Below are 27,067 nucleotides of genomic sequence, written 5' to 3' on the forward strand. Positions count from 1 at the left end.
AGTGTCTGTGAACACTATCGCGAATTGAAAAGGGAAGCCCGCCAATTTTACAGAAAGCGAAAAGCAGAGGCAGAATGGCATGTGTGAGGAGCTTGAACTGTTGGCCCCCAGGAAAAATGAATGCTCGCGATGAGTTGGTAAGACGCATGAATCAACTTGAATGCAAAGTATGGTCGGACTAGTGCATGCTCGACTAATTTAATTAAATTGTTGTGTGTCCAGTCCACAAGAAGAGGGATCCTGCAAACAGCGCCTACTATCGCGGAATCAGTCTTGTTAGTATCGCATATAAAATCCTGTCAAGCGTATTGTGCGCAAGATTGAAGCCTACAGTGAATAGAATGATTGGACCTCATCCGTTAGGCTTCAGACTTGGTAAACCTACCATCGGCATCGATTTTCACAACGCGTCAAACCATACAACTTTTTCGCATTTTTCCTCCAGTATTTAAAGCATAGTGAAAAAAAGAACTGACACACATTACCTCCAGGCACACTTAACGTGTATCATGACACCAACCATCTTTTCAATTGTAATGTCTAACCTACGCCTGTATCATCAATATCCAACCCTGTTGAAACTGCTAGTTTCCTTAGGCTCCCGTTAGAGGATTATGATGACAATTTGTGAAGGGTCGCACCCATTGGATAGGGTGAAGCACTTACATGACAACAACACACATCACCTCTTCGTCGTCTTCGACAGCACGAATAGGAGCTGCCGCTATGTCTGAATTTAGCCTGCAAAACTTATACGGCAGAAGAAGATAAAATGATAAGCTTTATGTGCTTCATGCAGACATTAACATTGCTCAGCGAATTAAAACACAGTAGCTACGAAAGTTATGTTATATTATGCGAATGAAAGATTGTCTGGCCAAAATGGTACTCTTATCAGAACCCGGCTATGGAAACAGAGAAAGAAGAAGGCCCCTACTCTGCTGGAAGGTCCCGGTGGAAAACCATTAAAATTTCGCTGATGTTACCAAATGGCTTCAGTTAGCACGTCGAAGAAGCGACCATTTAAATGATTAAGCACGAACAAAGTAAGTAGTTATTCCTACAATCTTCGGATATAAGGCTTTAAAATATTTACTGCCATTACACTCTATATTTCAAAGGTTTGAAGGTATACTTTTTTTTTGAAACATTTAAGTATACTATTAGTTTTTGAAAACTGCTCACGACTTAAGACCCATTGGAGAAACAGCGCTATCCCTCCACAATGTAATTAACAAACATGAAGTTTTATTGAGCAAACCGAACGTTCGGTCGGACGCTATGGTCGCCTGTACGTGTAATGCCTGATATTGTCGGTATTGTTTACACGCATTAAGTCACCAACCCGACTCCCATAAACGGAGTAATTTAAAGAACAAAGTCAAAAATAAAACGCTTTACCATAACATACAATGTAAATATGTATTTATTATGCTTCCGGAAAATTTTTATACTCAGCGTGCTTTGCACACAGAGCATATTAATTTTGATTGGATAACGGTTGGTTATACAGGTAAAAAGGAATCGAGATAGATATAGACTTCCATATATCAAAATCATCAGGATCGAAAAAAAATTGATTGAGCCATGTCCCCCCGTTCGTCCGTCCGTCTGTTCGTTAACACGATAACTTGAGTAAATATTGAGATATCTTCATCAAAAAATGAGCGAAATCGGATGATAACCACTCCCACTTTTTATATATATAACATTTTGGAAAACACAAAAAACCTGATTATTTAGTAAATAATACACCTAGAATGTTGAAATTTGACGTGTGGACTGATAAAAATTTGAAATTTCTTTTAAAATGGGCGTGACACCGCCCACTTGCGATAAAATCAATTTTAAAAATATTTATCATAAAACAGAAATCGTTAAACCTATCGTAACAAAATTCGGCAGAGGGGTTGCCTTTACTATAAGGAATGCTTTGAAGAAACCTAAACGAAACCGGTTAAGGACCACGCCCACTTTTATATAAAATATTTTTAAAAGGGTCTTGGACGAGCAAATTAAGCAATATCTTTGCAAAAAGAAGCTTTATATCAATGGTATTTCATTTCCCAAGTGGATTTATAACAATAAATACGAAACAGTTCAAATTTTAAAAAATGGGCGTGGCGCCGCCCCTTTTATGACTGAGCAATTTTCTATGTTGCGGGAGCCATAATTCGAAGAAAAATTATGAATGAATGAAATTGTGTACACATATTTTCCGTATAGCAGAATATATTTCTAGTAAAAATGGACGGGGTCGGTTAAAGACCACGGCAACTTAGATATAAAACAAGTAAGGAAGGCCAAGTTCGGGTGTAACCGAACATTACATACTCAGCTGAGGTCTTTGGAGACAAAATAAGGGAAAAACACCATGTAGGAAAATGAACCTAGGGTAACCCTGGAATGTGTTCGTAGCCATAGGTATCAAATGGAAGGTATTAACGAGTATTTTAAAAGGGAGTACCCATAGTTCTATAGGTGGACGCCATTTCGGTATATCGCCATAAAGGCGGACCAGGGGTGACTCTAGAATGCGTTTGTACGATATGGGTATCAAATGAAAGGTGTTAATAAGTATTTTAAAAGGGTGGCCCTTAGTTGTATATGTGAAGGCCTTTTCGAGATATGGACCAAATGTGCATCAGGGTGACCCAGAACATCATCTGTCGGGTACCGCTAATTTATTTATATATGTAATACTACGAACAGTATTCCTGCCAAGATTCCAAGGGCTTTTGGTTTCGCCCTGCACAACTTTTTCATTGTCTTCTATTTAATATGGTAGATGCCACACCCATTTTACAGTTTTTTTCTAAAGTTATATTCCACGTCCATCAACCAATCCAATTACCATGTTTCATCCCTTTTTTCATATTTGGTATAGAATTATGGAATTTTTTAAATTTTTCGTAATTTTCGATATCGGAAAGGTGGGAGTGGTCATAGTGGGATTTCGGCCATTTTTTTACCAAGATAAAGTAAGTTCAGATAAGTACGTGAACTAAGTTTAGTAAAGATATATCGATTTTTGTTCAAGTTATCGTGTTAACGGCCGAGCGGAAGGACAGACGGTCGACTGTGTATAAAAACTGGGCGTGGCTTCAACCGATTTCGCCCATTTTCAGGGAAAGCAGTTATCGTCATAGAATCTATGCCCCTACCAAATTTCACAAGGATTGGTTAATTTTTGTTCGACTTATGGCATTAAAAGTATTCTAGACAAATTAAATTAAAAAGGGCGGATCCACGCCCATTTTGAAATTTTCTTTCATTTTTGTATTTTGTTGCACTATATCAGTACTGGAGTTGAATGTTGACATAATTTACTTATATGCTGTAAATATATTCAATTTTATGTTCAAATTTAACTTTTAAATATTTTTTTTTAAGTCCGATTTTGCTAATTTTTATTTAGCACACATACAGTAATAGAGGTAACGCTCCTGCCAAATTTCATCCTGATATCTTCAACGACTGCCAAATTACAGCTTGCAAAACTTTTAAATTACCTTCTTTTAAAAGTGGGCGGGGCCACGCCCATTGTCCAAAATTTTACAAATTTTCTGTTCTGCGTCTTCTGTTTATCCGTCTTTGGTTATGAATTATCGGACTTTTGCGGGTTTTCGAAATTTTCGATATCGAAAAAGTGAGCGTGGTTATAGTCCGATATCGTTCATTTTAAATAGCGATCTGAGATGAGTGCCCAGGAACTTACATACCAAATTTCATTAAGATACCTCAAAATTTACTCGAGTTATTGTGTTAACGGACAGAAAGACGGACGGACCGACATGGCTCAATCAAATCTTTTTTCGACACTGATGATTTTGGTATATGGAAGTCTATATCTATTTCGATTCCTTTATACCTGTACAACCGACCGTTATCCAATCAAAGTTATAATAGCCTGTGTTCAAGTACAGCTGGGTATAAAAAGTTTAAAAGGGGCGTAGACTAGAATAATAAGCATAACTTAGCAAAAAATTGTTTTGAATCAATGATATTTCACTTATCAAGTTTTACTGTAAGAGGAAATGGGGATACATTTTTTTAAACAGGCGGCGCCACGTGTTATGTAGAAAAGTAATTTATCTGAAATGAAATGTGCAATTGAAGCTCACGCTGAGTATATAATGTTCGGTTACACCCGAACTTAGACACCTTTACTTGTTTATATTACAGTTGTGTAGAGAGAATAGCAGTGAAAATTTAAAGCAAATTTTATTAAATATTGTGTAACTGAAACTAGGCAAACCAAACTCAAAAGCGTTTTCAAAAAAATTTAAAAAAAATCTGTGGCCGTATCGTCAACTGTGTTGCCACTTCCAAATTCAATTTCGTGGTAGATTAAAAAAAAAAACTTGGTAAATCTCTAAAAAAGCGTGGTCGAATTTTTAAGAAAAGGTTTTGTCCCAATGAAGTCGCATGAATTTCATTGTACCCGGAATATGTCAACCGAGGTCGCCAAATAAGTTTTCTGTATCATTTTCAATATGAAAAGGTGACTAAAATAATATTATGAAATTCGGTTTTTAGAAAATAGTCTGTTCTGAAAATTTCGTATGTCAACATGTGGTAGGGAAGAAATGAAGGTAGATAAGTTAGAAAGGGAAATTTGCCCAAAATGTGGTAGATCTACAACAATTATGGCACTGCTGTCAAATTATTTAGAAAATAATAACAATTTATGAATCTACTGAGTACACGTTGTGTATACTTCACATATTCCAATAATCCGATTCACCATTTATGAGTTATTAAATTTAGCATATTGAAAATTATTTTGAGTACGCAGTTCTTAATTAAGCCCAATTAATTTTAGCCCAACAAAGTGAAAATTATAAAACTAAATAAAAAAAAAACAAAAATAATTGATAAAATATGCATAGAACGTTCACTGCTATTTTCGTGTTAGCAGCTGTTGAGTATATACATACATATGCATATGTATACATTAGGGAGGTCCTTATAAAGTGAATAAACAATTTTTTTCCAGCCTCACCATGTCAACACCTTGGCAGAATCATCACATATAAGTTTTGTTCCTAATTGGAAACGGTTAAAAGGTGTCTCACAGGGGTCAATACGAATATTTCTTTATAGAGATCAAAAAATGAAAGCATTAGCTATATGCACTTGTATGTACATTGGGATTGTCCTTATAAATTAAATAAACAAGACTCAAGTCTCCCCTTTTAAACGGTAAACTTAACTAACGAATAACTACACAAATTTGCGTCTGCATAGACCTTGAAACACCCTATATTATGCTAGATGTCTGTACGTCATTACCTATGTCACGTGCGTTCTTGTATTTATGCGCCAATCACTATTGGCCTGGTCGCATTGCCAAGTCTTGTCGTACTACATTTTTCTGTCGGCACTTCATTTTAATGTGAATTCTAGGTACGCATTGTGGGATTTTTTCTAAATAATTGCATTTCATTTGTATAATGTCAGTGACACTCTCCTCTTTGGATAAACATATGTATACATATGTTTTTTGCAATAAAATCTATGTTTGCGTGAGTTGGATTTAGCATGCAATTGTCACTTTTATGAAACATTCCCCTGGTAGGGCTATCAAAACATTGTAATATACGCTCAGTCCGCTGCTCATGATCCCTTTTTTGCAGGTTTATATGTGTGCGAATGTCGAGTCCGTAACTCAGGATAATTTTTCGATGATAAATCCAAAACTTTTCAATAAAAAACTGATAACTTGTTGATTGAAAACCGATTTAAATTAATTTAATTTTACTTAATTTAGTTTGACATAATTACTTTCATTGATTTATATTGTTTTGTTGATTTTTCGACAGGATGGATAAATGATGTATATTGGAACGATTTTCCGTCATCCCTTGTCAAATTTAGTTTCGAACCAGAAACAAGGTTTTGTTAGGATGGGTTCCCGTACATCAGGGACATGAAGGTAATCAACATGCCGATTACTTAGTAAAGCAAGGTGCTATAGCAGCATTCTATGGTCCAGAGCCCTTTTGTGGACTTACAAAAGCACACATCAGGGAAACTATAAGTAACTGGGAAACTAAATAATTCAGACGTCACTGGATTGACTGCCCAGAGCAAAGACAGGCCAAACTGTTCATACTTCCGGCAACGAAAGTATCAGCCAAACTCATTAATCTAAGCAGGGAGGACCTAAGAACTCTCACTGGGTACTATACGGGACACTGCGGTCTGCGATATCACCTAAGTAAGTGAAATCTATCTGATACCCCAATTTGTCGTTTCTGTGAGCTGAATGATGAAACGCCGGTTCACATTCTCTGCGAATGCGTCGCTCTGGCTAGGCAGAGACTATCCCATTTAGGTGGTGGGACTCTTAATCCGTATGTGATATGGAGTAAAAAGCCTGAGGAGGTACTTAGATACATCAAAAGCCTCCAGATACAAAATTAGGCTGAAAGGTCTTGCACAATAGACCTTTGTGCAGGGTCGCAGTGCTTCCAGACCTAGTAATAATAATACCAATCTGATACACTACGCCTGCATTTACATTCTACATATGTATATCCCGCATATAGCATACTACTTATAAAGACTACTCTTACATTTACGATTACACCTTGCGCTTACATTCAGGATTCCCCATACCGTGAGCAAAAATGTTTAAACATCAATAATGAAACTAAGCTTATTTGAAAAAAAAAAAACAAACAAAAAACATTTATATATTTAAGTACGCATTGGTTCGTAAAGCATGTAACCTCGTAAGTTTATGATTGATTGATTATGAATTTAATATATTGTTTTTTTTTTCTATTTTCAGCAAATCGATAGTAGCACAAGTATACTTTTGATAAAAAATGCGTCGGCACAAATCTCAACATTCTATTGTACATATTTGAATACCAATAAACTAATCGACGAATCTGTACTATACGTGGGTGAGTAGAAATTTATATGTTAGTGTTGGGGATGATACTCCTAGCCAATGTTGCCAAAACTTTTTCAGAAAAAAGGCTATATTGACAAAAATAAAAAGCTATTTTCAATAAGAAATCTACTTTTGGTCATTTTAAAGAACCCAAAAAAGATGTAAACTCTACATTCCACTTTGTCTGAGAACCTCTTTTTCAAGTTTTTATATTCAGTTGATTGCATAACGGTTGGTTGTACAGTAGGGCGGGTCGATTTAAAAATTGCTCATTGCTCTGTGAAAATCGTATTCTCGGGATCAAAATAAGAAACTTTGCCGAAGGAACCATACCTCTAAAACGAATTCTGATGTCCCCAGCCCCCCCCCCCCCCCCCCCCCCTCCTTTTGGGTCGAACTTTTGGGTAGGGGCAATTTCAATTCTACCTGCTGTGTCTTGTGGTGGCTTAAAAAAAACAACACAAGCAATTTTACGATCTGCAATTGTGTCACAGTGATGCCTTGGTTTTAAAAAGGGGTTGTAAAAACGCTAATTTCTAATAATTTTTTTTAATTTCTTTTCTATTACTAAGTTAAATTCATTTTTTCATTTACATATGTTCTGACTAAATAAATTTCTAAAGAGAAAAATAAACTCCAAAAAGAAAAAACATAGGCATTTCAAAGTGGGATTTTTCAAAATTTGCCCCTACGACCCAAAGGGGGGGACATCAGAATTCGTTTTAGAGGTATGGTTTCTTCGGCAAAGTTTCTTATTTTGATCCCGAGAATACGATTTTCACAGAGCAATGGGCGATTTTTTTGCCTCCCCACAAATCGACCCGGCCTATTGTATAGATATAAATAAATCGAGATAGATATACACTTCCATATATCAAAATCATCAGTATCGAAAAAAAATTTGATTGAGCCATATCCGTCCGTCCATCCGTCCATCCGTCCGTTTGTCCGTTAACACGATAACTTGAGTAAATTTTGAGTATCTTGATGAAATTTGGTATGTAGGTTCCTGGGCACTCGTCTCAGACTGCTATTTAAAATGAACGATATCGGACTATAACCACGCCCACTTTTTCGATATCGAAAATTTCGAAAAATCGAAAAAGTGCGATAATTCATTACCAAAGATGGATAAAGCGATGAAACTTGGTAGGTGAGTTGGACTTATGGCGCAGAATAGAAAACTAGTAAAGTTTTGGACAATGGGCGTGGCACCGCCCACTTTTAAAAGAAAGTAATTTAGAAGTTTTGCAAGCTGTAATTTGGCAGTCGTTGAAGATATCATGATGAAATTTGGCAGGAACATTACTCCTATTACTATATGTATGCACAATAAAAATTAGCAAAATCGGAGAACGACCACGCCCACTTTAAAAAAAAATATTTTTTCTTAAAGACAAATTAAAAAAAAAAAAAGTTAATATCTTTACAATATATAAGTAAATTATGTCAACATTCAACTCCAGTAATGATATGGTGCAACAAAATACAAAAATAAAAGAAAATTTCAAAATGGGCGTGGCTCCGCCCTTTTTCATTTAATTTGTATAGAATACTTTTAATGCCATAAGTCGAACAAAAATTGACCAATCCTTCTGAAATTTGGTAGGAGCATAGATTCTATGGCGGTAACTATTTTCTGTGAAAATTGGCGAAATCGGTTGAAGCCACGCCCAGTTTTTAAACACAGTCGTCCGTCTGTCCTTCCCCTCGGCCGTTAACACAATAACTTGAGCAAAAACCGATATATCCTTACTAAACTTAGTCTACGTACTTACCTGAACTCACTTTATCTTGGTACAAAAAATGGATGAAATCCGACTATAACCGCGCCCACTTTTTCGAAATCGAAAATTACTAAAAATGAAAAAAAAAATGCCATAATTCTATACCAAATACGAAAAAGGGATGCAGCATGGTAATTTGATTGGTTTATTGACGCAAAAAATAACTTTAGAAAAAACTTTGTAAAATGTGTGTGATACCTACCATATTAAGTAGAATAAAATGAAAAAGTTCTGTAAAGCGAAATCAAAAGCCCTTGGAATCTTGGCAGGAATACTGTTCGTGGTATTACATATATAAATAAATTAGCGGTACCCGACAGATGATGTTCTGGGTCACCCTGGTCCACATTTTGGTCGATATCTCGAAAACGCCTTCACATATACAACTACCACCACCCCTTTTAAAACCCTCACTAATACCTTTAATTTGATACCGATATCGTACAAACACATTCTAGAGCCACCCCTGGTCCACATTTATGGCGATATCTCGAAAAGGCGTCCACCCATAGAACTAAGGCCCACTCTCTTTTAAAATACTCATTAACACTTTTCATTTGATACCAATATCGTACAAACACACTCTAGAGTCACCCCTGGTCCACCTTTATGGCGATGTCTCGAAACGGCGTCCACCTATGGAACTAAGGATCACTCCCTTTTAAAATACTCATTAACACTTTTCATTTGATACCAATATCGTACAAACACACTCTAGAGTCACCCCTGGTCCACCTTTATGGCAATATCTCGAAAAGGCGTCCACCCATAGAACTAAGGCCCACTCCCTTTTAAAATACTCATTAACACCTTTCATTTGATTCCCATATCGTACAAACACATTCTAGAGTCACCCCTGGTCCACATTTATGGCGATATCTCGCAACGGCGTCCACCCATAGAACTAAGGCCCACTCCCTTTTAAAATACTCATTAACACCTTTCATTTGATACCCATATCGTACAAACACATTCTAGAGTCACCCCTGGTCCACCTTTATGGCGATGTCTCGAAACGGCGTCTCCCTATGGAACTAAGGATCACTCCCTTTTAAAATACTCATTAACACCTTTCATTTGATACCCATATCGTACAAACACATTCTAGAGTCACCCCTGGTCCACCTTTATGGCAATATCTCGAAAAGGCGTCCACCTATAGAACTAAGGCCCACTCCCTTTTGAAATACTCATTAACACATTCTAGAGTCACCCCTGGTCCACCTTTAGAACTATGGCCCACTCCCTTTTAAAATACTTTTTAATACGATGATGTATATTGGAACGATTTTCCGTCATCCCTTGTCAAATTTGGTTTTGAGACAAACCGGTTTCGGCGTTGTGCCATCATCAGTGTCGATTTTCGTTCTGATCTGTTGTTGTCATTTGTCCTGTATTTATAGTTTGTAGGTATATGAGCAGGTATTGTCAAATTGATGCTTGTGTATATTTAGTTATGTGTATGTGCTGTGTGTTCGTTCAGAACCGAGGGTGGTTTACTAATCGATTTGTGTGGCTGACTGGGGTAGGTAGAAATCTGTGATTTTAGTCGTTTGACCTTCTTTGTCGGTTTTTTGTTTTGGTGTGTTAATTGTTTTGTGTTTATTTTTTGTTGTGTGTTTGTCTGTTGTACCTGTGTGAGTAAGTTGTTTCCTGTATACAATTTTTAAAGGCTCGAATATTGTGTCAGAAATTGTGTTTATCTGTTCGTTTATTATTCTACCGTCGAATGTTTTCTGTTTGTAGATTTCCATGTTTTCGAGTACGTTGAGACGTCGGCCCTTTTTTTGTATGTGAAGAACCCTAACTGTTTTATTGATGTTTGCTGGGGAACATTCATTCTCGACCATGTGATTCGCGAAGTTAGACTCGGGTATAATGTTTGGATTCCGTATTTTTTTGTTGTAATCTCTAATATGTTCTCTGAACCTCGTTCTTATTTGCCATCCTGTTTGTCCTATGTAACTATGCTGGCATCCGCAGGTAAGCTTGTATACGCCGTGGCTGCTAAACGGATCCTCTGAGTTAATGTTAGTTCTTAGTTTTCGCCATAGATTGTTCGATGTTTTGAATGCTGTGTTAATGTTGTATTTTTTAAAGAAGTTTGCCAATTTATATGTTGCTTTTCCAGTATATGTCATAGTCGTCCAGCTATTATTTTCCTTTTCATTATTTCTTTTTGGTTCTCCATTTGTCCTTCTGAGCTTACCTACTAGTGCTTTTTTATATCCGTTGTTTGCAGCGATATTATATATGACCTCAAGTTCTCTCTTATATGCCTCTTGTGTAAGAGGTGTTCTTTCAAGTCTATGTACCAAGTGCCTTAATGCTGCATTTTTATGATGTTGAGGGTGATTTGAGGTATTGTGTATTATTGTGTCGGTGGCCGTTGACTTTCTATATATTTCATAGTTAAATCTTTTGGCTTCTTTATCAATATTTATCGTGAGGTCTAGATAGTTGATTCCTCCGTCTTTTTCGGTTTCCATTGTAAATTTTATATTGCCGTGCTGTTTGTTGAGGTACTCCAGTACGAGCTCTTCGTTATTAGTAGTTAAAACGCATATTATGTCATCCACGTATCTAGCATAAAATGACACGCCTAATTTGGACTTCAGCTCCTGTATGTACTTTTCTTCCAGATTTTGCATGAACACTTCCATAAGAATTGCTGATGTGGGGCTTCCCATTCCAAGACCGTTTATTTGTCTATATATTTTATCGTTGAATTTAAAATAGTTTTGACGTAAAGTGGTTCTTAGCGTATTTGTGATTTGCATACTTTTCACTTTGTTTTTTGTGTTATGAACTATTGTTGAGCTAACTATGTCCAAAGTCTCCGATAATGGTATAGATGGGTATAGATCTTTTATGTCAAAAGATACCAATTTGCTGTTTCTTGTTAGCTCTACGGTCTCGAGTCTCTCTATTAGTTCTGTTGTGTTAGCTATTGCATATTCGTTCCTTAGCTCCAGAGTGTCTATCAATATCGTTTTTAAATATTTGGACAGTTTGTAACATGGTGCCGATTTAAAATTAATGATGGGCCTCATTGGCGTGTCCGGCTTGTGGATTTTTGGTAGCGCAACCAGTGGAGGAGCCGAAGGGTTCATTTGGACCAATCTATGTGCCATGTTAGAATCTACTATATTTGTTGCATTTTTTATAGCAACTTTGATTTGTTTTTGGTATTCATCTGTGGGATCCTCTCTCATTCTACGACATTTCATTTCCTCTATGAGATCCTCGGTTTTGGATATATATTGCTCTTTTTCGATGAGCACAGTGGTGTTTCCTTTGTCCGCTTTCGTTGTGACAATATTGTTTTTCCTTAGTCTATGCCGTAGATTCTTTATTGTTTTCTCCTCTGTATTCGGTTTTTGTCCTTCCTGTGCTTTCTTCTCCTTTCTTATGATTTCCCTGCACATGTGTCTTGCGTGCTCCTGTTCTTCCTGTGGTATCAATGATATTGCGATCTCCGCATCTACAATCGCTTGCTCCGTTTTTGTTACTGTATTCTGGTCCATGATATTGTGCTTCAGGCCCTTTTCGAGAAGTTGAGCCTCTTCCTTGGTAATGGCCACTGTTGTGAGGTTAACGAACTTGTCATGAAACTGGTGAGTGTTTTGGTTTTGGTTACCCTCTCGTCGTCCTGCCAGCTTGTCCAATTTTCGGTTCAGCGACCTGTATTTTTGTTGTAGATCCTGATCGACTTCTGTCTTAATGCGGTCGAAACATTCCATTAATACAGTCGTAGGTAGTTGTTCTGCCAATCTTAAATGGATAGATAATAACTCGGCATTTATCTCATCCTTCTTCGAGTATAAGCTTTCCAACTCATATTTTAAAAAATCCTTTTCCGCTTTTATAACTGTTTTCCTGCTAGATTTGGTATTTGCCTTTATTGTTATTTTTGCGAATTTCGGAGTAACATTCAATTCCAGGCATTGTTTGTTGAACCAAATGCTCGCCTTTGCTTTATATATTTTCAGTAGGCGTCGCTTGTAAATTGTTAGTAGTCCGTTCGCGTTCAAGTTAAAAGCCTGACAAGCAATAACTGACTTATCTTGTTTGGTTGATTTTTAAATCGGCACCATGTTACAAACTGTCCAAATATTTAAAAACGATATTGATAGACACTCTGGAGCTAAGGAACGAATATGCAATAGCTAACACAACAGAACTAATAGAGAGACTCGAGACCGTAGAGCTAACAAGAAACAGCAAATTGGTATCTTTTGACATAAAAGATCTATACCCATCTATACCATTATCGGAGACTTTGGACATAGTTAGCTCAACAATAGTTCATAACACAAAAAACAAAGTGAAAAGTATGCAAATCACAAATACGCTAAGAACCACTTTACGTCAAAACTATTTTAAATTCAACGATAAAATATATAGACAAACAAACGGTCTTGGAATGGGAAGCCCCACATCAGCACTTCTTATGGAAGTGTTCATGCAAAATCTGGAAGAAAAGTACATTCAGGAGCTGAAGTCCAAATTAGGCGTGTCATTTTATGCTAGATACGTGGATGACATAATATGCGTTTTAACTACTAATAACGAAGAGCTCGTACTGGAGTACCTCAACAAACAGCACGGCAATATAAAATTTACAATGGAAACCGAAAAAGACGGAGGAATCAACTATCTAGACCTCACACAATACCTCAAATCACCCTCAACATCATAAAAATGCAGCATTAAGGCACTTGGTACATAGACTTGAAAGAACACCTCTTACACAAGAGGCATATAAGAGAGAACTTGAGGTCATATATAATATCGCTGCAAACAACGGATATAAAAAAGCACTAGTAGATAAGCTCAGAAGGACAAATGGAGAACCAAAAAGAAATAATGAAAAGGAAAATAATAGCTGGACGACTATGACATATACTGGAAAAGCAACATATAAATTGGCAAACTTCTTTAAAAAATACAACATTAACACAGCATTCAAAACATCGAACAATCTAGGGCGAAAACTAAGAACTAACATTAACTCAGAGGATCCGTTTAGCAGCCACGGCGTATGCAAGCTTACCTGCGGATGCCAGCATAGTTACATAGGACAAACAGGACGGCAAATAAGAACGAGGTTCAGAGAACATATTAGAGATTACAACAAAAAAATACGGAATCCAAACATTATACCCGAGTCTAACTTCGCGAATCACATGGTCGAGAATGAATGTTCCCCAGCAAACATCAATAAAACAGTTAGGGTTCTTCACATACAAAAAAGGGCCGACGTCTCAACGTACTCGAAAACATGGAAATCTACAAACAGAAAACATTCGACGGTAGAATAATAAACGAACAGATAAACACAATTTCTGACACAATATTCGAGCCTTTAAAAATTGTTTACAGGAAACAACTTAATCACACAGGTACAACAGACAAACACACAACAAAAAATAAACACAAAACAATTAACACACCAAAACAAAAAACCGACAAAGAAGGTCAAACGACTAAAATCACAGATTTCTACCTACCCCAGTCAGCCACACAAATCGCTTAGTAAACCACCCTCGGTTCTGAACGAACACACAGCACATACACATAACTAAATATACACAAGCATCAATTTGACAATACCTGCTCATATACCTACGAACTATAAATACAGGACAAATGACAACAACAGATCAGAACGAAAATCGACACTGATGATGGCACAACGCCGAAACCGGTTTGTCTCAAAACCAAATTTGACAAGGGATGACGGAAAATCGTTCCAATATACATCATTTATCCACCCTGTCGGAAAATCAACCAAACAAGATAAGTCACTTTTTAATACCTTCCATTTGATACCCATGTCATACAAACACATTCCAGGGTTACCCTAGGTTCATTTTCCTACATGGTGATTTCCCTTATATTGTCTCCAAAGCTCTCAACTGAGTATGTAATGTTCGGTTACACCCGAACTTAGTCTTCCTTACTTGTTGATATTCGTTTTATTTACGCGATATCTGGCTAATGAATTTTTGGGTGAAATATTTTCATGATGCTTGCTGGGCTGGCCGAACCATTGCCGATGAGTGACCCCCGCTTAAATAAAGTTTTGAAATTGGTTATTATGAATATGAATAAAGGTATTTGAAGTCAGATGGTGTCTTATTATAAGTCCAAGCAATTTTATATGTGCAATTAAACTTATAATAAGGTTATACTATGGCACACCAAACCTTTTTCAACCTTGTTATTATAACAGCTTATGCAAGCCTGACTTTGGGTGGGCTATATATATAAGCCCTATATAAAAGGACCTAATACAGCAAGTACTTTCTTTTAATAAGGCCTTATGTAAGTAAGCCTTATTTGTGTTGTTCCATAAGCCTTATAATAAAGCTGTTATATTCTACCATATGGCTTATAATAATTCCTTACGTAAGTTTTACTTTATATGGAGTATAAGCCTTACACACAACGGTATCTTTCAAATAAATATTATGGCTGTTGACATAATTACAGAAAAACAAGGAGTTATCTCATTCGTTTGGATGCGATTTGCAACGGGTCGAGACCATCGTTTTACGCAGCATAAATGTATCATTGCATAGCTCTTTTGTCTACATGTGGACTTAGAAACCCCGTTAAATGTTTCTGAAATCAAAAATTCAATTTCGCTCGAAAGCGGTTTCGAAGCAGATGAAACAGTCATAGAATCGATTGGCAAACACACAGAACGAAAATGATATTAGATTGATGTTGCCTTAATAAAGTTACTACGCTTCGATTTCTGCCTACCATAATGCCAATATTACCTGCTCCTTAGCCCCAAACATTTTTTAAGCCGAGCCCAAATTCATTCAATGTTCTTAAAATTGAATCTACATACATAAAACTGTTTATCTAGTTTTTCTAAAATTTTGAAAAAAGCTAAAAAGAACTTAAAAAAAGCTAAAAAGGCTTACAGCTAAATCGCAACTTTTCAAGCTAAACGGAGAAAAAAAAGCTAATGCGAAATAATACATATTGTTACGAATGTTGGCGGCACTAAGGGGTACTGCCATCTCTGGTCCGATGCTAAGCAGTGACGTGAATTCACATCAATAATTCAATCCTTATGTCTACGCGTGCACACGGCGGAGAAGCAACGCACAAGCACATGCAGATATCTTATCTGAAATGCTCCTAAAGGTATGCAATTGTGATTGTGGAAGTGTCGCTCACACATACAAGCGCATGTAGTATGAGAGAAGCTAACAAATTATACATCTGTAGTTGCAGCTGAGAAATTTATAACTAACTAGTAAGTTCTGGAATTAGAAAAGCCTGGAAATATGCAACGAGGAGGTCGGACAGTATAAAAGGGCGACAACAGTGGAGGCGAGAGATCAGTTTCATTTAAGCTATCAGTCAGTTTGGTTATTAAGCAAGCTAGTTGCAAGGTATAAGTGTTATTGTGAAGTACTTTAATAAAGGCCATTTTATTATTCAATATTGGAGTTATTTATTCAACAGTTTAGTGATTCGAACGTAGCAGAAGGTTGCAAATAAGAGGATTTGCAGTAAATTCGTTACAATATATATATGATTCTATTCTGAACTAATTTTTCGGTGCAACGCCCATTTAAAAATTTTTTTTTCTTCAAATTTTTATCAAGAGTCTCAATATCAGTCCACACATCAAATTTCAACATTCTAGGTGTATTATTACAAAATAATCAGGTTTTATGTGTTTTCCAAAAGGTTATATATGTATATATAAAGTGGGTGTGGTTATCAGCCGATTTCGCTCCTTTTCAATACCAATCTGTTCTGGGTCCAGATAAGCTCGTGTACCAAATTTGGTGAAGATATCTCAATATTTACTCAAGTTATCGTGTTAACGGACAGACGGACGGACGGACATGGCTCAATCAAATTTTTTTTCGATACTTGATGATTTCGATATATGGAAGTCTATATCTATCTCGATTCGTTTATAACTTTACAACCAACCGTTATCCTTTTTTTTGTTTTTTAATTGGCGCTTAACCGTCTAAACGGTTATGGCCGTCCAACAAGGCGCGCCAGTCGCTCCTTCGCTCCGCCAACCGGCGCCAATTGGTCACACCAAGGGATTTCAAATCGTTTTCCACCTGGTCCTTCCAACGGAGTGGGGGCCGCCCTCTACCTCTGCTTCCATAGGCGGGTTCCGATAGAAACACTTTCTTGGCCGGAGCATCATCTTTCATTCGCATAACATGGCCTAGCCAGCGCAGCCGCTGCGTTTTAATTCGCTGGACTATGTTGATGTCTGCGTACAGCTCGTATAGCTCATCATTAAATCTTCTTCGGTACTCGCCATCGCCAACGCGTAGAGGTCCATAAATCTTTCGAAGAACTTTTCTCTCGAACACTCCCAGAGTCGCTTCATCTGATGTTGTCATGGTCCATGCTTCTACGCCATATAGCAGGACGGGTACGATAAGTGACTTATAGAGTATGATTTTCATTCGCCGAGAGAGGACTTTACTTTTCAATTGCCTACTTAGTCCAAAGTAGCATTTATTGGCAAGATTGATCCTTCGCTGGATTTCAGTGCTGATGTTGTTTCTAGTGTTGATGCTGGTTCCCAAATAAACGAAGTCTTTTACTATTTCGAAATTATGGCTGCCAACAGTAGCGTGGTTACCAAGGCGCGTATGCGCTGACTCTTTGCTCGATGACAGCAGGTACTTCGTTTTGTCCTCATTCACCATCAAACCCATCTTTACCGCTTCTTTTTCCAGTTTGGAATAAGCAGAACTAACAGCGCGGGTGTTTAGGCCGATGATATCAATGTCATCAGCATTTGCCAGTAATTGCACGCCAACCGTTATCCAATCAAAGTTATAATACCCTGTGTACAAGTACAGCTGGGTATAAAAAGCTAAAATGGCAACACCGCTCCCAGCATCCCAGGCCATTATGTGTCGCAAAATGTATGTAAATGATTTTATACGGCGACTTCCATAGGTGAAAATTTAAAAAAAATTTGTGTCACCAAATCTTATATGAAAGCTGCGTTCTACTTAGCTTAGATGCTTATATCAATTTCACAAAATGATGAGATGCTATCCAAAAAAATTCCGCGATTTACAAAAGTCGAAAAAATTTGCATCTCTAATACATATATATGTATTAGTGTACAGACAAAGTTATTAATAAATGCATATCCATATATGCACATAAATAATTAAATGAATTATAATTCATAATCAATGATTTATAATATAAAAGCGAACAACTAATTTGCATTGTAAAACAATTGTACAACTCGCTATATTTTATTGTTGCTGCTGTAGCATCTAATGTCCTATTCGCTGCCAAGTACCCAAGATTTATTAGTTTATTAAACCTTTTATGAAAATTAAATGGTGTACTAAGTTTGGTTCGAATCTCAAAATTGTAATTCTTTGAAGAGGAAGAGATAGCCCACCACTAAGTATATATTGTGGTCGCCTCGGCTGCTACAGAAACAGAATTCGCCACTGGTAGGTGAGGTTGACAATTGGGTTGGAGAAGCTATAAATCGCGCTGGCAATTACTTAAAAAGGTTGCGCTACACAACCCCTTGAATCAGAGCGCCGACCATATGGCCATAGTAGTTTAGCGTTATCAATCACAAGACGAACACACTACCTGATTCCCTATCTGCGCTTCGAGGGAAATCTTAAGGCCACAATAGAGGTGGACGATTGGCGCAAGGGTGCGCAAATGGCGGACGAGGCCATACATGTGTACACAGATGGTTCCAAGGTAGTGGACGGAGTAGGGTCTGCGGTATACTGTGCTGATCCGGAAATAAAGAGATCCTACAGGCTGCCGGATTACTGTAGCGTTTTCCAAGCGGAAATATTAGCCGTAACCATAGCAGTAGAAATTCTGGAAGAGAATAGCTTGAGCTGCAACCATGTTATATTGACAGTCAAGCAGCAATTAAGTCAATAATCTCGCATGACACAGCATCTAAATGCGTGTTAGAGTGTAAGCAGTCCCTGGAGAGAATCGGGACAGGGAGAAGCATACATCTATATTGAGTCCCAGGGCATATGGGAATAGATGGGAATGAAAAAGCGGATGAACTAGCTAAAAAGGGCGCATCCCTTGAAGATTGACCAAGCAGGAAAGGCTTGGGTTCAAGCGCGGTGCTGCAAATTGTCGAAGATTATGTGTAGGTCTTACAACCTTACACTAACAAAGTTGCTTCTATCATTAAAAAGAGAGGACTGTATACTCATGAAGGGTATTCTGACTGGACACTGCCTACTGGCGTCACATGCCTTTTAATTAGGCTTGGTCAGTGATAGCAGATGTAGGAAGTGCGGTTTGGCGGAGGAAACGATTGAGCACGTTCTCTGGCTGTTCTGCGATCGAAATACACGGAATAAGATCGATCACTGTGCAACTAACAGCAAGCAACAAAAAATACAAGAAAAGCTAGACGTCGTAAGGCTATAATCGCAATAGACTGCCAAAGATGTCGCAACTCAAATATTTTACCTCTCTGAGAGCAGACGTGACTTCGCACGGCTGCCGAGGAAAAAATTGGGTCCGGCGACCACGGAATAACAAATGGTACGATGAGGAATGTCGCGTTGTAAAAGAAAGCTGTAGGCAGCAGGCAACGTTGAAAGTGAACACAACAAGAAGAGTGTGACGTTAATGCGAGCTGAGGACGTGAATGCGGCGAGTCATAGTTGCGAGCCAGCAGGAGTAACGTCCATGAATTTATTTAGAACAATTCTCAGCATTCTTGAATAGAGTAACGACTATGTCGAGGTCAAAATAGCAATAACCAGAGTACAAAACAACAAAGCCGCGGTGAGGAGTTGATAAGGAGAACTCATCAATTTTTATGTCGAATGTGGTTGGACGAGTGCATGTCTGGCGGTTGGAATCTTAGTATTTTTGTCCAGTTCAAAAGAGAGGAAATCTTGCAAACTGCGCCAACCATCGCGGAATACGCCTTTTTGATTTCGCATAAAAGCTCATATCAAGTATGTTGTCGATTAGGCCTTATTGGTTCGACTTTATTTAAACCTAGTAAATTTACCATCGACTAAGTTTTCATCATTCGTCAAATCTTGGAAAAAACCGCGAAATAATAATTGACACATATCACCTCTTCGGTTATTTTAAAGCCGCCTTAGACAGCACGAAAAGGTGATGCCTAAATGCCGCTGTCTGAATTTGGTTTCCCGCAAAACTAGGACGGCTGTGCAAAATGACGTTGAACAACACTATCAGCTCGGTAAGAATTGGAAATTACCTCGCCGAGCCGTTCGAAACTAAGTGAGGGTTCAGACAGGGTGACCCTCTATCGTGCCATTATTGAGAATTTAACTGTTTTGGAAGTCGTTCACGAGTGTATTTGCGTATGTTCTGCTTACTACAAACTGGAACAAGAAGCGGAAAGATGAGTTTGATGGTGAATAAGGACATAACAATGTACCTGCTGTCATCAAGCAAAGAGTCAGTGCATTTGCGTCTTGAAAATCGCGTCACTGTAACATAAATAAATACGAGGTGCGATATACGTACGACGAGGTTTCGACCGATCTTGTCTTCCAATTTGCGTCGTGCTCCTTTTGAACTTTTCCCACAAATTGACGGATTGGGACCTACATATTTACGGCACCTCCGAACGGCATATGCAAGGCAGGCCTTGAGCCTAGGACCTTGGATGTGGTAGGCGATCACGCTACCACCACACCACAGCAGTCACGCCACAATTTCGAAACAGTTTAAGACTTCGTATAATTGGGAACCGGTATTAACACAAACAACAACGTCAGTCTAGAAATTAAGCGAAGAATCACTCTTTTTAACAAATTCTACTTTGGACAGAAAAGTAAACCCATTTTGAAAATCATTCTCTACAAGTCACCTATCGTATCGGGCCTGCTTTATGGTGCAGAAGCATGGACCATTTTTAAAACAAACTTTAAATGTACACAAGTAGGGCCTTATTATATTTATATTGCATATCCAACTGTAATTACTTTCTTTAATGCATCTTTATTTTCATATTTTCAAGGTACGCCACCACTGCCTGTGCATAACTTCACTTGTCAAGGTCAAAATTATAACAATCTGACTTGCGAATTCCCCATTCCACCGAATAACATACGACCAGAATATAATATATCATACTTGTTCGATGTAAGTATTTACTGAAATTGGAAATTTGAACTATTCAATAGGGATGTATCGGATAAAAATGTCTAATCATTTTGAACCGTAGAACGCATAGCCACTTATAAGTTTTTACCGTTACAGATGGAAAGTAACAATTCTCATAAGTAAAAATTATTACAAATTGTACGCTGAGCAGTGAGTTATTTAAAAAAAAAATCTATATCGAAAGTGAATAAATGAAAAATATGGCTTCTATTTGTCAGGTTAAGTCCTATTCTCTCCATTTTATACCATTGTGGACGATGAAGACGATTCCTTATCTGAAGACGAAGAAGAGAAGAAGCTCAATATAGGGGATGTCGAAACAACTGACGTGAAATAGTTGGTTGAAAAAGTAGACTTGGAACCATGAATCGGAAGAAGATGGACAAGATGGTATTGAATGGAATGCCCAAGCAACTGTCGCTCATCAAGAACTGTTGCAAAAAATTGTACGACAACATTTTGGCCAATCGCGAAACAACGAATTGATGCCCGCGCGACAAACGTTCAAATGTTTCATGAGCTTAGAAATAGTGGACATCATTATGCGTAGCATAAATAAAAAGGCACGAAATACTTATGGCGCCTGGAATGAATGACAACAGAATGCAGCTCAAAAGATATGGAAAGAATCAGCGTTACCGGAGTTAAACGAATTTTTTTTGGAATACTGAATGAATGAATGCGTTCGAGAAATTTTCCCTTTGCATCGCGCAGTAATAGGAATCAACCGATTGATGAATAACTTTTCCCTTTTTTAGCCGAACACGTTTCACGCAATTTATCCCTTCAAAACCCGCAAAATATAGAAGTAAGTATGGTGGATTTGCGACACCGTAAATTGTTTTCCACTATTCCGGTTATGCGTTCTACGGTTAAATTAGGATTTGCAACAACATATGTTCAGACAAGTTCGACATTAACGAAAATATACGCTTATTTCTGGCTCTGAGCTTTTTAAACGGTTTTATTTAGCTTGACTGTGCTGGCTGGTCGGCACGAATTTTGAATTGAAATTTAAATAACTTCCCGGTAAGCTACAAGCTTGAAACTTGGTATATAGTTCAGAAGCCGATGACAATGCAATAACAAGAAAAAACTCCGATAGGCGGCGCATGGATCGAAATATCGAAATCGTATTTGTGGTCCGATTTGGTCCATATTTGGAACACATAATACATACATGAATAGAAAGCGACCTATGATGTCCGATTTGGCTCTTATTTGGAACAAATATTACATATAGTCTGGTAGAAGCGACATCAAAATATTTTGGAGTATGATGTATGTATTGAGGACTTAGATTGTGACAAATTGTCATGAAAGAGTCCTTGTAATAATGAGTTACTAAACGAACTAAATAGAATGAGAAATAATAAGCAATTAAATAAAGACTAAAAACTTGAAAATAAAATAATTAAAGACAATTTTTTAAGTTAAATTTCTATAGATAGTCATAAGTAAGGCCAACTGAACCTTAATAATGTTATGCTACCCACGCCCAACGCTTTTATTGAATTGTCTGATCAACGCCCTAGATTGATGAGGAGTGTGATCAGCGTTGCCATATATTTTTTTCCAAGTCGTCAGACGCCGCCCAAAAAATCGTCAAAAATCGTCATATCTATGGCAACCAATAACAACCAAAGTTGAGTTAGGACGAAGTTGGGTTATTACCAGGGGACGACGTTTGTATTCGCCGGAAACCAAAATGAGATCGGCGGATTTCATTCAACAATATTAATTTTAAAAACGCTTTTCTGAAAATTGTCTTTAATTGTTATTTTTTGTTGCCACATACAACATATAAAATCGTTTTTAATTCACTTCGTTTTATTTTATAAATAACAAAAACGTCTTAAAAGATAAATTTTGATTACTTAAAAAAAGTACTTGTTTTCAGTCATTTTAACAAATTTTATTTCTTTGAGCTCGAATGGAACCTCCTATATCATTTAGTTTCTTAGTTGTACATTTTTGCGTTCATTTTTTTTAGCATATTTATTTGCGGTTTAATATTATGACAGGAAAAGTTATTCAATTTGAAATAATCTTGGGCTAGCAATATTCCTTTTAATGTATCAATTTCCAGACGGTTTCGGATTTTTGTTTTGTTTAAATTCATTTTTGAAAAAATTCGTTCTAAATTCGCTGAAGAGTGTGACAAGCATATTAAATCTGCAACGAATGCACATAAATTAGAAAAAGCGTATATAGAGTCAGCTCTTTTGATAGTAGAAATAGTTTTTCAGAAAACTTCTGGAGAAATCTTAGAAATGTCTTCAAAGTATGTCTTAAATTCTAAAAACTTTAATTCCTTATACTCGCTATCAATATCCTGCACAATTTTCTGATCGATTGTGTGCGAAAAATGTTGCAAGACCATACGCAAAGAATAAATTTTTTTCCAGCAACTTCTTTGGGATCCATGAAACTTAAGTTTTGTACAACAACATTGTTAAAATCAAAATGCTTTCTAGTTTTATCACACAGTTCAATACAAAAAATAATACAATTTTGTTTAAATTTGGCTTCTTCATGCTCGGAAATGTTAGAGGCGATATGCTTATCCATCGCATAAACTCCTATATAAATCTGACCACTTTGCAAGATATTTTAAATGTTTTTATAGTCTATAATTTCTATGTTGTCTAATGTAATACATTCCGGCTTTACAAAATTATACAATATACTTAAATAAAGTCTTTTTATTTCTGAATACATATTATGTACTTGAAGCCCCTCACTCTGGACAATTTTATTAACTTTATTAATATTTTGAAGGATATACTACAGGAAGGGAAGATAAATTTCATTCATATCAAAGTTATCAAAAATGGTTTTTGCACGGTCTGTTTTGTCAACATTAACAGCGAAATTAATAAATATTTTTAATGGCTCATAAAGTTCTAATACTCTGTATACTACTGTTTCTAATATGATAGCCAGCGAGTTTGTAGCATTTTTTTTGGCTGCAATTCCAATAGCGCAATTATATTTTTCAATTGAGTAGGTACTTCTCTGAGAACTATTGGAAACGTAATTATATACATTGCGCACCAATGTTTCTACACTGCTGGGTAGCTTTAAGCAGGCATACAAAGAGCAAAGCGCCAAAGAATGATATATACATTTAAAAGTAATTAAGTTAGGAATTTCTTTTTCAAAAATTCGCGCGACCGAATGCTTCGAGCCGATCATGTTATTGACCCCATCTAATTTGTTTCGTCCCTCCCACAAATTGTCATCCTCCCAGCAGCTCCTTGCAGCAGGACTGCTCCATATTCTCTTACTCCGGGAAGGCATCGAATCCAATCCGGGTCCGTCTCCTGACCCCGGTCCTGAGAAATGGTTTTGCTGCATCTGCCGGAAAAGAATCTTTTTAGGACGGTCACTACTCTGTTCAGTGTGTCTCGTGCAAGGGATGGTTGCATCGGACAGGTTGTTCTGGGCTTGATCCCAAAACCCGACGTCCACGTAACTTTTACAAATCTTTTGTGGCTCCTTGCTGTTCACGCCCAAGGGCGTCCAGTAGTATACGTCTAAGCGCCACCCCCCCTACCTTCCAGCAGCCCCGCTGCTCTGCAAGCCACAACAAGTACCCGCTGCTGCTCGCGCCCCACGGCGCCAACAACTCAAACAGCTGCTACCACTCATAACTACAATCTTCGTAGTAGAGTCGGAAGCAATGCTGAGCAACAGCCTCTGCCCCCGTCTTCTCCCCCCTCTTTTCCGGCAGCAATCGTGTAGGTCAGGGAAACAGACTCTTAGCCCCTACCTCCGTTTGCACCGTTTGCCAGCACAGAATATATAGGTTTGCGACATCCGCCCAATGCAGCTCCTGCCTTGGGTGGTGCCACTTCCCTAGATGTTCTGGTCTCCGCGACGGCAACCCCCCGACGGGTTTCATCGCGCCATGTTGCCAGGTCGCAAACCCAAATCATCCGGGTACCCCAATGCTTGCCCAAGGACGCCCAGTCCTAGGGCCACAACAGCAATTGCGTCCTGGCCTTCCCCAACCCAGGCGTAGTCACCCGTCACTTACCCCGAGAGTGGCGACGTCTCCCCTTATGCACTTCAGAATTCTGCAGTTAAACTGTAATGGGCTAACTGGGAAGATTACGGAGATAGTCGATTTCATGAAGCGGCACAACATCCGCATTGCTGCGATTCAAGAGACTAAACTCACAGCAAGATCTGCATTGCATACCTGCTCTGGGTATAACGTCCACAGGAAAGACCGCGAGAGCGGAAATGGAGGCGGTCTCGCGTTTATCATACACCACTCTGTGCAATATTATATATTTGATTCTGGCATCGACCGCAGGGACAATGTCTTAGAACGTCAAGGCCTATCTGTCCGGTCAGGCGATGCAAACCTAGAAATCATCAACATCTACATCCCTCCTGCCACCTGTTGCCCCAGTGGATACCGCCCTAATATCAGGGCCTTACTCACTGGCAACAATCGCGTTATCTTAGGCGATTTCAATGCCCATCATGATCTATGGCATTCAAACTTGCGGGCGGACAGTAGGGGTGAGATGTTGGCGGATCAAATAGAAGAAACGACGTTCTGCACAATAAACGGAGACGCCCCCACACGTATGGTAGGAAGCTGTCACAGCTCGCCAGATATCTCAATCGTGAGCGCAGAACTCGTAAGCTGCGTCAACTGGCAGCCGATGGTAACATTGGCATCCGACCACCTGCCCATACTTATTTCGCTTGAGCGTAACGCCGACTTCATCGTCACTGAAAAACGCACTTTCATAAACTTCAAAAAAGGAAAATGGGAAGAATATAAATCCTTTACAGACAGCCGCCTAGCTGCCCTCCCTATCCCGACTGATGCCCGCCAAGGGGAGCGTGCCTTCCGTAAGGTCATTAAATCCGCCTCGGCACATTTCATTCCCGACGGGAGAATTCCCGAAATCCGGCCCCACTTCCCGGCGGAGGCCGCAAACTTAGCGAGAGAACGTGACCTTATAAGACAGCTTCATCCAGGCGACCCCCAAATAAGGGATATAAACCAACGCATCAGATTGCTTGTAGATGAACACAAGCGGGCGAAATGGGAGGAGCACCTAAGAGGTTGTAACCTCTCTACCGGTGTGGGTAAACTTTGGTCCACCGTAAAGTCCCTATCGAATCCGACTAAGCACAAAGACAAAGTTTCCATCGCCTTTGGCGACAAAATGCTGTCGGACGCGCAAAAATGCGCGAGCGCTTTCTGCCGACAATATATAATGCATCCTACGGTCGACAAAGATAGACGGAGAGCCAATAGACGCGCACATAAACACAAATTCAGCGCGTCACCAATCACCATCACCGCTAAAGAGGTTGAGGACGCCATTGGTCGTGCTAAACCATCCAAAGCAGTGGGCCCAGACGGCATAGCCATGCCGATGCTTAAAAACGTAGGGAAAGAGGGGTTCAAATATTTAGCGCATGTCTTCAATCTGTCTCTTTCCACCTTTGTCATACCTGAGAAATGGAAAATGGCCAAGGTGGTCCCGCTACTAAAGCCTGGGAAACCAGCTAGCATAGGTGAGTCGTATCGTCCGATATCTCTCCTATCGCCAGTGGCAAAGACGCTTGAAGCCATTTTGCTCCCTTATTTCCAAGCAAATTTGCAGCTAGCCCCTCATCAGCATGGCTTCAGAAAACTCCATAACACTGCCACCGCGCTAAATGCCATTAGCACCCAGATAAATTGCGGTTTAAATCAATACCCCCACCATAGAACAGTACTCGTAGCGCTAGACCTATCAAAAGCTTTTGATACGGTCAACCATGGCACGTTACTGCAGGACCTGGAAGGGTCTACCCTCCCCCCATGTCTTAAAAGGTGGACCGCAAATTATCTGGGTGGTCGGCAGGCATCGGTTCAATTTAGAAACGAAACATCAAAACCAAGGAGAATTAAACAGGGGGTGCCACAGGGTGGTGTCCTATCCCCACTTTTGTTTAATTTCTACATATCTAAGCTACCTTCACCACCGGAAGGAGTCACAATCGTTTCCTACGCCGATGACTGCACAATAATGGCCACAGGCCCAGGCCCAAAGATCGATGCGCTATGCAATAAAATAAACGGCTACCTCCCTGATCTCTCCAGTTTCTTCGCCTCGCGAAACCTGGCATTATCACCGACTAAATCTTCCGCGACCTTATTTACAACATGGACGCC

The 27,067-nt window shown here is 38.6% G+C and overlaps 1 protein-coding gene across 15 annotated transcripts in view; it reads left to right on the top strand.

The window, feature by feature from the left end:
* The window catches only part of LOC137250391 (cytokine receptor-like), a 243,328-nt gene that overhangs the window by 141,584 nt on the left and 74,677 nt on the right, over window positions 1–27,067 (top strand). For all 15 annotated transcript variants that reach the window (XM_067783093.1, XM_067783085.1, XM_067783097.1 and 12 more), the window contains 2 exons: window positions 6,800–6,917; window positions 20,729–20,853. In XM_067783093.1, coding sequence (XP_067639194.1) covers window positions 6,800–6,917; window positions 20,729–20,853 — 243 coding nt within the window. The remainder of the gene's footprint in view (window positions 1–6,799; window positions 6,918–20,728; window positions 20,854–27,067) is intronic.

Source organism: Eurosta solidaginis, chromosome 4, assembly GCF_040869045.1.
Source record: "Eurosta solidaginis isolate ZX-2024a chromosome 4, ASM4086904v1, whole genome shotgun sequence".
NCBI lineage: Eukaryota > Metazoa > Arthropoda > Insecta > Diptera > Tephritidae > Eurosta > Eurosta solidaginis.